At 51.1% G+C, this 12,097-nt stretch overlaps 1 protein-coding gene across 7 annotated transcripts in view; it reads left to right on the top strand.

Moving 5' to 3' along the window:
* KIRREL1 (kirre like nephrin family adhesion molecule 1) overlaps window positions 1-12,097 on the top strand; it is a 96,860-nt gene that overhangs the window by 75,831 nt on the left and 8,932 nt on the right. For 5 of the 7 annotated variants that reach the window (XM_084768410.1, XM_084768408.1, XM_084768407.1 and 2 more), the window contains 9 exons: window positions 538-702; window positions 2,719-2,868; window positions 6,881-7,038; window positions 8,894-9,044; window positions 9,611-9,716; window positions 9,892-10,040; window positions 10,242-10,369; window positions 10,987-11,161; window positions 11,246-11,346. In XM_084768410.1, the coding sequence (XP_084624536.1) occupies window positions 538-702; window positions 2,719-2,868; window positions 6,881-7,038; window positions 8,894-9,044; window positions 9,611-9,716; window positions 9,892-10,040; window positions 10,242-10,369; window positions 10,987-11,161; window positions 11,246-11,346 (1,283 nt within the window). The remainder of the gene's footprint in view (window positions 1-537; window positions 703-2,718; window positions 2,869-6,880; window positions 7,039-8,893; window positions 9,045-9,610; window positions 9,717-9,891; window positions 10,041-10,241; window positions 10,370-10,986; window positions 11,162-11,245; window positions 11,347-12,097) is intronic. The other 2 variants (XM_084768411.1, XM_084768406.1) reach the window with 1 other exon arrangement.

Raw genomic sequence — 12,097 nt, 5'->3', positions numbered from 1 at the left:
GTGGAACAGGGCCAGTGTTCGGAGAAGCGTGTACCAGGCTATTTAGCTTTGTGCATGGTCTCACCTTGGAACCGTCTGCGCGCACAAGTAGACACGCTGTACCTGGTGAGGCTGGACATCCGTCGGCCCACACTGCATGGGGAGAAGGGGACTGTAGCCTAAAACAGTCACCGGTGTTATGATCCTGTCACCTGTGACCCTGAGTGTCTAGGAGGAGGCGGCAGGTGCACAAGAGGTTGTAGATAATCACCTAGGGCTTGAACTCTGACCCCCAGCTCTGCTGTTAACTCGGTGGGTGGTCCTTGAGTGAGTACAGCTTCCTGGACTTCGACGTTCAAAACTGGGTCCAAATCCGAAGACCTTTAGGTATTGCCAAACCATTTCTGTGATTGCTAAGCCCTCCAGAACCCTCGACCTATACCTGGGGTCCTGAAAGGGACGAAGGGAGTGTGTGGCATCTTAGGGGGAAGGCACGGCACAGGATAGGGCCCTGGGTGGAGCCCCCCCTCACTTGTGTTCTTACCCACCCACCGCTAGCTTTGGCTTTGCCCGGGACTCAGACTCGCTTCAGCCAGGAGCCGTCTGATCAGACCGTGGTGGCTGGACAGCGGGCCGTCCTCCCGTGTGTGCTCCTCAACTACTCTGGGATTGTACAATGGACCAAGGATGGACTGGCTCTGGGTATGGGCCAGGGCCTCAAAGGTGAGTGATGGGCTGGGACTGTACATCTGTCAGAGTGTGTGCTGTCGTGGGCAAGGCCTTGAGTTTGATCCCCCCAGCAAAGCAGGGACAAACGAGGTGTGTGTGTGTGGCTGCTCCACCCTCCAGCGAGCGGAAATCCAGTCCACTACTCTCAGCCTAGATGCCTGGGTTCGCTACCCATGCTTCCCCTGTCCTGTTCTTGACTTCTGAGCTCTGTCATTTATTTATTTATTTGTTTGTTTGTTTGTTTGTTTGTTTATTTATTACCTTGCAACTCCAGATTGCAGATTGGCTCAAGGAAGGCAGTGAGCAGCCTGGGAGAGCTAGAGAAACAGGCCTTTGCCTTGAGAGCTTTAGACAGAGTCAGGGAGACCCCACGGGGTGCTGCAGACAGGTCCAGAAGGAGGAGCTGGGCTAGCAAGGGCTAGCAGAGCCTGCCCCCATCCTACATAGATGGTGCCTCAGGTACTGTCTGACCTTTCTTTCTTTCTTTCTTTCTTTCTTTCTTTCTTTCTTTCTTTCTTTCTTCTCTCTCTTTTTAATGTTTAAAATTATAATTACAGCATTTCTCCCTTTCTCTCCTGCCTCTTGAGTGTTTCATGCCTTCTCCACCCCACCCCCCCATTTAGTCAGTCCATGCCTGCTTAGAGGCCATCAGCCTAAGCACTTTCTTAATTAATAATAATAACAATAACAACAACAACAACAACAACAAATGACCATTTCTAAAGTACAGGCTATGTAGTCAGTGCTGAAGAAAGCCTAAAGATTCAGTCAGCGACAAAAACACTAACCTTCTGAATTCCAAAGCAAACGCAGAGACCCTTGGGAACACTTCTTGACAGAGAGGGTAAAGAGTCGAGATACCTACCTCCCGTCACACCCCGGCCACTCGCCCACTCACTGGGTTGAGGAGAGCCACTTTTGCTTTGCTCTCTTTGCCTTAGTTAGCCCATTCGTGAAGCAGGTTTAACAGCCACCGCCTGTCTGCCTTAAAAGTGCACCCTTGGCTTTTGCACCCAGGGTCAGCATGTGCTTTCGAGGATAATGTTGTGAGCCGGGACGCACTCTAATGCTGTGAGTGGGCTGGGGAGTGAGTATTTCTGGCCTTATTATTTTTGAGGGTGCTGAGATTATTTGCTGGGGGTCTTGGTTGAGGAGATCTGCACAGCACGATCCATAAAGGAAAGAGATGGATTTGATGGATATGTTGTTGATGAGAGAGAAAATGAAAAAGATTGAGGTCGATTGGTATGCAGTCAGAGGCATCCGTAGCCACTGGGAGGGGGGGTGGTCGGGATTCGGGTGGGAGTTAGTTAGCGGGAGCCTGGAAACAAGGCACAATGGATACAGAGAGGCGCCCTAAGTCTTTGAAAAGAAGTAAATTTGTTTGGGTTCTCCTTTGAGAAGCCAGCAAACCTTGCTCACTCTCCTTTCATGGTGAGTGGGCATGAGGCCTGGTGAGCCACATGGAGGTGCCCCAGTAAGTAGCCACATGGAGGTGCCCCAGTAAGTAGCCACATGGAGGTGCCCCACTAAGTAGCCACATGGAGGTGCCCCAGTAAGTAAGTGCAGAGGTGCCCTATACTTATCAGTGTGCACATACTCCTTTCTCTCCACTCTCCTCACTGGCTGTCTTTTCTTTTTCTTTTCTTCCCTCTTCTTTTGCTAGTATTATTAGAGTCATTTGCCAAGAAACTGCTTTGGAGATTTCATCTGCTCCTCTGTCTATCTATGTCTGTGTGTCTGTGTGTCTGTCTCTCTCCCTCTCTCCCTCTCTCTCTCTCTCTCTCTCTCTCTTTATTCCTCGTTATCCCCTCTTGCTTATGGTCCCGACACTACGGAGTCTGTGTCTGGTACTTCACAGTCTCACCTGCCCATGGTGCCCAGGAGCAAAAGGAGGAAACGGCCTGGAATGGATGTGGGTTCTACTTCGGGGAGATCTGGGTGGAGGACAGGGTGGTCCAGGCCTCAAGACTGGGCCTTACTCTAGTCTTCCCCTCTCTGTCCCTGCAGCCTGGCCACGGTACCGGGTCGTGGGTTCTGCGGATGCTGGGCAATACAACTTGGAGATCACAGATGCGGAGCTCTCTGATGACGCTTCCTATGAGTGCCAGGCCACGGAGGCTGCCCTGCGCTCTCGGCGAGCCAAACTCACCGTGCTCAGTAATGACCCCCAAGCTCTGTTTCTCCCCTCTCCCCTTCCCTCTTCACAACCTTTTCCTCTGTTCCTAGCCCCACCTCTCCCCCTACTGTCTCCACTCTCCCTGCTTTTTTCTCTCAACAACTCCTTACATGAGACTAAGATGGCTCAGTGGTTAGATGATGCTATGCTTGCTATGTTTGCAGAAGATCTGGGGTCAGTACCTGGCACTCACATTGGTTTACAACCCACTGGTCACTCTAGTTCCAGGGGATTCCAGTGCCTCCTTCTGGCTTTTGTGGGCACATGCACGTAATGTGGTACACGTATAAGCAAATATGTACATACACACATACACACACACACACACACACACACACACACACACACTACAAATTATGCTTTTAAAATAACTAAAAGCAAGTTCCAGGACAGTCAGGGATACACAGAGAAATCCTGTCTCAAACAAACAAACAAATAACAAACCCTGAAAGCAAGCTGAAGGGATGGCTTAGTGGTTAAGAGCACTGACCGCTCCTCCAAAAGACCCAGGTTCAATTCCCAGCACCCATATGTTGGCTCATGACAGTTTGTAACTCCAGTTTCAGGGGACTGGATACCCTCATACAGACATACATGGAGTCAAAAGCACATAAAATAAACATAATAAAAACCCCTAAAAGCACAAGGAGGCTGTGCTATGCTCACCTTTACTGGGTATTATCCTTGACTCCAACCTCTGCCCAGATCACACTAAGGACCCAGACCTTCCTTGTGAAATATAACTGTCAAGCCGGGCGTGGTGGCGCACGTCTTTAATCCCAGCACTCGGGAGGCAGAGGCAGGTATATCGCTGTGAGTTTGAGTCCAGCCTGGTCTTCAAAGTGAGCCCAGGACAGCCAAGGCTACACAGAGAGACCTTGTCTTGAAAAAAAACAAAAAACAAACAAACAAAAAAACCAAAACTAAAAGATGTCGAGCGGGGCTCTCTACACTTTTCCTGGTTTATGTTGCAGTCAGGTTTGTTTGGGGAGCTTTCCCTGTTCCCCTCCATCTTTCTGCACTCCCTGACTTTACCCTTTTAGCCCAGCCGGCCTGGCTGCTCCTTCCCTCAGCATGCTCCTCTCCTCAGAACATCATGGAACAGGGGACAGAGACAGAAGAAATAAGCCGAGGAGGGGTCGGGGTGGGGGTGGGGGTGGGGCAGGGCTGGACCCAGGGAGTCTGTTTGCAACTATGGTAGTCTGAAGGCTTGTCTTTTGGAAGTTAAGCTCCCAGCAGCAGCGCCCACAAGGGGACAGAGTAGATGTCACCATGGCAAGCCTTGGGCCATCTGAGTAACGGGAGGACTACCCTCCACACAGAACAAAAGGGAAGCCAGCTGTGGCCAGTCTTCAGGGTTTACATCCCCACAGCTTAGTGGTCTCCCGCCTCTGTCTGTCTTGTGCCTCCTCACTCCGGCTCCGCCCCTTCTGCCTGGGAGCCTTCCTTCCTGCTTTAATTGACTCCGTCCCTCTCTCTTTCCTCTGACCTCCTCTTCTCATCTTTGCCCTCCCTCCGACATGAAGTTATTGAAGTGGAGAGAAAGGAGAGAGGAGCTGAGCTAAGTGAGTTTTTGTACCAGATTCCATTCTTTTTGGGGGAGGGGGAGTGTGGGGAACTCGTAGCAACAGAAAGAGTTCTAGGCAGCTGGGAATCACAAGTCCTGGGTTCAGGTTATGCCTTGGCCTTTTTTCATACTGTGACCCTGAAAAGGTCCCGACCCCTGGGCAGGGGTTTTCTCTCTGGCATGGTAATGTGCCATAATGCTATCTGCCTGGCCTGCTTCTTCTTCCTTCCCTTCCTTCCTTCCTACCTGCTTGCCTTTCTTTCTTTCTTTCTTTCTTTTTTTCTGATTTAATATTTTGGGATAAGGGTTAAATGAAGTCATATGCACAGAGAGCCTTAGCAAACACTGGGTAAATGGTAGAAATTATGGCTAATTGGCTTACGGTTTACAACTGATAGTTGGCGTCAAAGACCTTGAGAAATTCTAGAGAGATGTGGGTTGGTGAAGGAGGTGACAGATGGTCTTTGCCTGAGAGAAGGGGAGAGAAAACATGGCAAGGGCAGAAGGACCAGAGGGAGGAAATGCTTTGCTCTTTTTACGGCAGGGACCCAATGTCTCTGGGCATATAGGGGCTCAGTTTATGAATGTGGTAGGGAGGTACAATTGTGGAGAGCCAGGCAGACTGGGGGAGCCCCCCCCCCGCACACTTCTACCCACAACCCTGCGTCCATCACTGGAGTTGTGTGTACGAGGGAGCAAGGATGAGGAGGAAGAAGGAGCTGGAGAGAATAATTAGCTGCGCAGAAGCCCCAGAGCCATCTCATCAGAGTAAGGGTAGCACGGTTTACACATCACAGGTCCCTGCACGCTACACTCAGTGTGCAGTGCCTCCCTGAGTGAGGGGACAATGCTAGGTCTCCGAGGGAGAAACAGACTCGGTGCCTTTAGGGCCTCCACTAAGACCACGTGACGGTAAAGGGAAGGTACCAGGATTTGAAGGGCATTGATCTAAATCCCATGCCTTCTCCACTCGGCCACTCCACGTGTACAAATTGAACAGAAAGCTGTGTCAGCAACTGCACCTCCAGCGCAGAGCCCTGCGTTTCACCCACACCAGGACAGCCCTGTCTGCCTCCAGCTGCGTGGACCTCCCAAGGTCTCCCTCAAGGCTCTCCTCTAGAAGTTTCCTCTCCATCTCCCTTGGCTTGACTTTCTCAGAAAGAAGAAAACAAAAAATCCTTGCTCACTTCTGGCTATTGAGCATCAAGTAGACCTAAGTTAGGATCAAAATCTAAAGTTAGCTAACCACGGCTAGTGTGAGAGTTAATAGGAAGAAACAGATACAATGTCACAAACCTGTAATTCCAGCCCTTGGAGAGTGAAGGCAGGAGCATCGTGGATTCAGTGTCAGCCTAGGCCACATAGTGAGTCTTTGTCTCAAAATAAGTAAGGGAATAAACAAACAAATACTTTTTAAAAAACCAACAACAAAACAAAACCCTGTCCTCAGGGAACTTAGGCCTTGGAGAATAGAAGATCTGGCTCACCTTACTTATCATTTAGAAGCCTATGGCTGTGGTATAAGAAAAGAAGTCGTATTCATATTTCTTAAAACCACATGTACAGCCAACTCAGTTCCTTAAGGACATAGCAATGGCCTGATTTTGCCATGCATTGGGCAGTGGAGACTGTTTTTGAATGCCAGTGAGACCTGAACTTGCTTTTCCAAAGGGGTTAAGGCAGGAGACAATTACCAGCAGTACCCACAGGGCAGACAGGAGTCCAAGCTGAGACTGCTGCAGTGGAAACTTGAAGCTTTCTGCATCACCCCGGGTTTGACCAGGGTGGTAACAGCAGTTCTGAGAGAGGGCATGCCCCCTGCACCCCACTTCCCCCAGGAGGCAGCAGCAAAGTGAGGAGGTAAGGGTCTGCAGGGCATGGCTTGAGGACCCTGAAACAGGAAGCTGAGGGCCTGGAATTGATGCTATAGGCAGCTGTAGCCTCTGGAGGCGTTTGAGCAGGAGGCCGGCACAGTCTTAGCTGCTATGGAGAAAATAACCTGCCGAAGGTGTAGTGGATAGAGTTGTGCATCGGGCTGTTCCAGGCAGAGGAGCAGGTGGAAGGGGATAGCCGTAAGGAATCCTGAGGCGGAGACACCGTTCCTTCCCGAGGGTGTGATCTGTGCTCATGTCCTTGTGATAGCCCTCTGTCTGAAGTAAGCATCCTTGAGCAGCAGTGATGAGTACGGTCCCAGACCATAATAGGCGCTGCGAGAGAGTGACCGGGCAAGCTGAGACAGCCTGTGGGCTGAGGCCCTTGGGTGAAGCCTCCGTGTGAGCACTGTGCACAGGGACTGTAATGGGTAGCATTGCCCTGCGGAGAGGAGCAGATGCCGACGGAAGGACACCTCCCTGTCATGGGGCAGGGGGTGGGGGGAGCACAGTTAGCTACATCCTCAGCTGATTTTGTTTTCTTCTTCCTTCCAGTTCCTCCAGAGGACACAAGGATTGATGGGGGCCCTGTGATTCTGCTACAGGCAGGCACCCCCCACAACCTCACATGCCGAGCATTTAATGCCAAGCCTGCTGCTACCATCATTTGGTTCCGGGATGGGACCCAGCAGGAGGGAGCTGTGGCTAGCACGGTGAGAAGCTGCCTGCTCCTCTGGCCCTCCCTCTTAGGCCCAGCTCCGTGTTATCTCCCCTTTCTTTCCCAAAGGGGGTGTGTCTGACCTCATACACTTGTGAAGACTGAGGCCCAGAGAAGACACATGGACTTCCAGGATCACTGGGAAATTTCCCTAAGTTCTTCCTGTATGCTAGGTACTAGGTATGGTCAACACTTTATGGGCAGTTTCTCTTAAACCTCGGAAGAGTCCCATAAGGTAGGCGTTGCTTCCAACAACATACAAAGGAGGAAATGAATGGCCGGAGAAGTAGAGTGTCTGCTGGGCCCCAAGGGAGCAGGCAGCAGAGTAGGCTTTCTGCACCCGAGTCCGACTGCACCGTTGATGCCTTTTACCCTCTCCCTTCAGCACGGCTGACTGGCTGCAGAAGCCGGGGTTCTGTGCACGTTCTCGCATGGGGAAGGCATGATAGCGAAAGACCTTTAAGTCACGTACCCAGAATCACCCGGCACAGCTGATGGCAGCGGGATCCGGGTCTTACACGTGAGGCGCGTTCTGCCAGCGGTGGGCAGCATGTTTGTGCACCCAGCCCTGGGCTGGGCACCTCGAGAGACACTTCCCAGTGGGGCGAGAAAGTGCCCACCTGGGTGCCCACCGTGTGAGGATGAAGAGCTTGGATTCTGGCTTCAGCTCTTAGTGACCTCCGTGGCCTTGGGCAAATCTCTTCCTCTTGGCCTCCGTGCCATCATCTGATTAATGGTTATTTGACCCCAATGGGGCCTAACTTCTTTACCATAAAAAACTATCATTTTTCTCCTCGTGTTGGGGCCGGGGTGGGGGGTGGGGCATGCACACGGCGGCTACGTGCTTTAGAAATATCTCGGTAGCCAAACAGGTTGGTTTGTTGGTACCAACCTCCTTTGCTCCTCTCCTTTGCTCATTCGCTGAAGGCTGTGTTTTGCCTCAGTTGGATGCTGTTGTCGTCCCCTAACATGCATGCCTGGCTGCCTGGATGAGAGGCCTTACTCTTGTTCGTAGTGTGGGGTCTTCCGGTAGGTGGCCATACAGAAGATGGCTTGGGGCGTCACCGAGCCAATAAGTGTTTGAGCTGTTGAATCTGTCTCTGCACTTGAGGAGCTTAGAGCCACCACTGGGACACACGCGATGCCTAGGGCCAAATGTAAGCTGGTCTAACTGTAAGTGGTATCTACCTGTCAGGCAGGAGAGAGGCCAGAGGCCTGGGCAGGCCTAGGAAGTCCTTCTAGAAGACGAAGATCCTACTATGGGCTTAGAGAACTCCAGGAATAAGGTTCAGTTGCACAGAACAGAAAATTGTACTACAAGGAGCGAAAGCTCGTGTGCACCATAGATTTCAGTTCACCCTAAGATAAGAGTATGTAATAATAAGATTTCTACACTTGGGTCTGGTTAGAGCACTGACTACTCTTCCAGAGGACCCGGGTTCAATTCCCAGCACCCACATGGCAGCTCACAATGGTCTGTAAGTCCAAAATCTGACATCTTCACACCAACATACAGGCAGGCAAAACACCAGTGCACATAAAATTAAAATAAATTATTTAAAAAAAAAAGATTTCCACACTTTCTTCAGATGTAACAATGAGAGGAGTTGTGGTAAAGAGGTAACTACCTTTCTGCTTGATGTTTCTGTAAACCATAGAAAGCTTTTTAAAATAGCCAACCACTTAAAAATAGAGCAGGTTGTTACAGGGACGGAGCTGTGATATATATATATATATATATATATATATATATATATATATATATATATATAGGTCCATCCTTCTGTGGGTTCCTCTGAGAGCAGAGGAGTTGGCTTTCAGCCTTGACTCTGTCTTCTCCCATCCCCCAGGAACTGCTGAAGGATGGGAAAAGGGAGACTACAATCAGCCAACTGCTCATTCACCCCACAGACCTGGACATCGGCCGTGTATTCACCTGTCGGAGCACGAATGAGGCCATCCCCAACGGCAAGGAGACGTCCATTGAGCTCGATGTACACCGTGAGTGTAGTATTGGGTAGGGTACATGATCATAGGCGGCTGTGGGAGCACAGAACAAGGATCCTAGAGGCCCAGGACCGACGCTCCCCTCATTTCCTGATTTGACTCAAACTTGACTCATGGTCAGGAATGATTGGTAGATGGAGCATTGAGTGTAGCATTATATCTGCTTATTTGAGTTGTGAGCATTAAAGTAGTTATGGCATGAGAGCATCTAGCATGTAGAGTATGCTTTCCTGGGAAGATGCTCCATGCATCTCTCCTAGTCAGGGATGCCCTTACCCTACTCCCTTTATCAATCAATAAGCCAAACTAACCCACACTGGCACCTAGTGGCCATATTTGGTCATTACACCCATTTGGATAAATGTATTCCTTTGCTATCATTCTTGGCCTGAGCCTCCTCCAGAAAAAAAGGCTGTAAAGAAAAGGGGAGGCTAATATTTTGAAAACTTGGACTCTCACTTCAAAGTGGTATATGTGTTACGAAGGGAAAGAGAGAAACTCGGGGCGGGGGGTGGGGGGGAGAAAGAAAAGACCCTGACTTCCTATCCCCTACTTTGCAGACCCTCCTACCGTGACTCTGTCCATTGAACCTCAGACAGTACAGGAGGGAGAACGGGTCATCTTTACATGCCAGGCCACAGCCAACCCTGAGATCCTGGGCTACAGGTGAAAGGGTCGGGGTCTGGGAGTGCTATACAAGTGACAAATGGAGAGGCCCCCTGAGACTGTGGTGGCGGTGGCGGCGGGGCGTGGGAGGGATGCTGGAGAGGCCAGTGTCCCTGAATACAGTTGAGAGAGTCTGAAGTTCTGATCTCACACCTATGCTGCTTTGCCCTTCCAGGTGGGCCAAGGGGGGCTTCTTGATTGAAGATGCCCACGAGAGCCGATATGAGACAAACGTCGATTATTCCTTCTTCACGGAGCCCGTGTCCTGCGAGGTTCACAACAAAGTGGGGAGCACGAATGTCAGCACATTGGTGAATGTTCACTGTGAGTAAGCTGGAAGGGCAGAGGCAGGGGACAGAGAGCAGGGGCCTTCCAAGGTCCTTGGGTGCCGGGAAGGCAAAGCTCCGCTAACCTGGTAGATGGAAGCAAGCATGGGAGCTAGGGGGCGAGGAGAAAGAGGGCGGATCGGAGTGGATGACCCTCGGGAGCTTTGAGGCTCTGACCGGCCACTTCTCCCTCCTTCAGTTGCCCCCCGGATTGTAGTTGACCCAAAGCCTACAACCACAGACATTGGATCTGATGTGACCCTCACCTGTGTCTGGGTTGGCAATCCCCCCCTCACCCTCACCTGGACCAAGAAGGACTCTAACATGGTAAAGCTCTCGCTGCCTGTTCTGAGTGCTGGGAGGAAGGGACAGGAACCTCGGGGTGCAGCGAAGGCAGTGGGACGGGTCAGGGTTCTTTTTCCCAAATCAAACCTGCAACATTTCCAGGGTCTCTCGGGATCTGGGAGGGGGGAGAGAACACTTGCAATCAGCCGTGCCCCTTCTTACTCGACTTTTGCACAGAACTTGGGGTGAGGAGGATGAGGGGAACAGGTGTTGCTGTTGCTGCTGCCGTAGTGAAAGACTTAGTGCGTTAATGGTGCACGGGGGAGGTAGGGAATCTGGCGAAGGAAGTTGAACTGCACAGCTCTGAAGACCAGCATTAGACAGGCTGAGCCAGAATTGAAAAGGGGAATTTCAGGATAAATAGTCTTACATGGCTTAGTAATGAAAGCACAGGAACAGATCATCAGAAAGGACTGTAGCCATAATCTGTGTAGTCTTGTACAGTGGTGCCCTTATTGCTAGCTTGCTTAAGAGTCTGGGGAGAGGGGCGGGGGTGTGGATCAACCAGACTCAGGAACCTGTTTACCTTCTGGGAATTCACGTGTGGCCCTTCATGCTTTCTTTCCCACGCCTCCAATGCGGGGCCCTCACCGACCCAGGGGCCCAGGCTTCCTGGCTCCCCACGCGAGGCTAATCTCTCTGCCCAGGTCCTGAGTAACAGCAATCAGCTGCTGCTGAAGTCAGTGACCCAGGCTGATGCTGGCACCTATACCTGTCGGGCCATCGTGCCTCGAATCGGAGTGGCTGAGCGAGAGGTACCACTTTATGTAAATGGTGAGTGCCCTGAGTGGATGAGTCCCGGCGGACAAGCACTTCCAGAAGCTTCCGATCGGCCTGATGGTGTCTTCCTTCTTACAGGGCCCCCTATTATCTCCAGCGAAGCGGTGCAGTTTGCCGTGAGAGGGGACGGTGGCAAGGTGGAGTGCTTCATCGGGAGTACCCCGCCTCCAGACCGAATTGTGAGTGCTGGGTTGGCTCTGACAGGCAGCCCATCTTCTCCGTGCCTCTTCTGGCTTGCATCTTCGGCCTCCCCACCCCTTTCCTGACTTTTATTAGTTTCTGTATCATTTTACCTGTTCCTTACTTGTGTGATGCTGAACAGATTAGTAGTTTGAACCCCAGGTCCTCATCCGTGAAGAGGAGGCCATATCCCTATTTAAAGTCATGAGAGCAGTGGTTGTGAGGGCCAGGCAAGTGATGACACATGTCTTTGATCCCAGCAAATGGATCTCTGTGAGTTCAAGGCCAGCCTGGTCTACAAAGCAAGTTCTGGGACAGCCAGAACTACACAGACAAACCCCATCTTGAAAAATAAACATCGAGTATGGAGGCATAGGCCTTTAATCCCAGCACTCGGAAGGCAGAGGCAGGCAGATCTCTGTGAGTTCAAGGCCAGCCTGGTCTGCAAATCGAGTCCAGGACAGCCAGGGCTACATAGAGAAACTTTGTCTCAAAACAAAACAAAACAAAAAGAAAAAGAAAAACAAACACCAGGTGCAGGTCTTTAATCCCAGCACTCGGAGGGCAGAGGCAGGCCGATCTTTGTGAGTTTAAGGCCAGCCTGGTCTGCAAATCGAGTCTAGGACAGCTAAGGCTACAGGAAAAAGAAATGCAAGCAAACAAACAAAAGAACCTAGTAGTAGTCCTTGGATCAGGTGATGCAGGCTCCCTCTCACTCCTTCCTCGCTCTCCCATCATCTTCCACCCTCT

This window comes from Acomys minous, assembly GCF_964271855.1.
Source record: "Acomys minous genome assembly, chromosome: 19".
In the NCBI taxonomy this organism is placed as follows: Eukaryota; Metazoa; Chordata; class Mammalia; order Rodentia; family Muridae; genus Acomys; species Acomys minous.
Note: the sequence above shows the minus strand (reverse complement) of the source record. Positions and strands in the feature narration are given on the sequence as shown.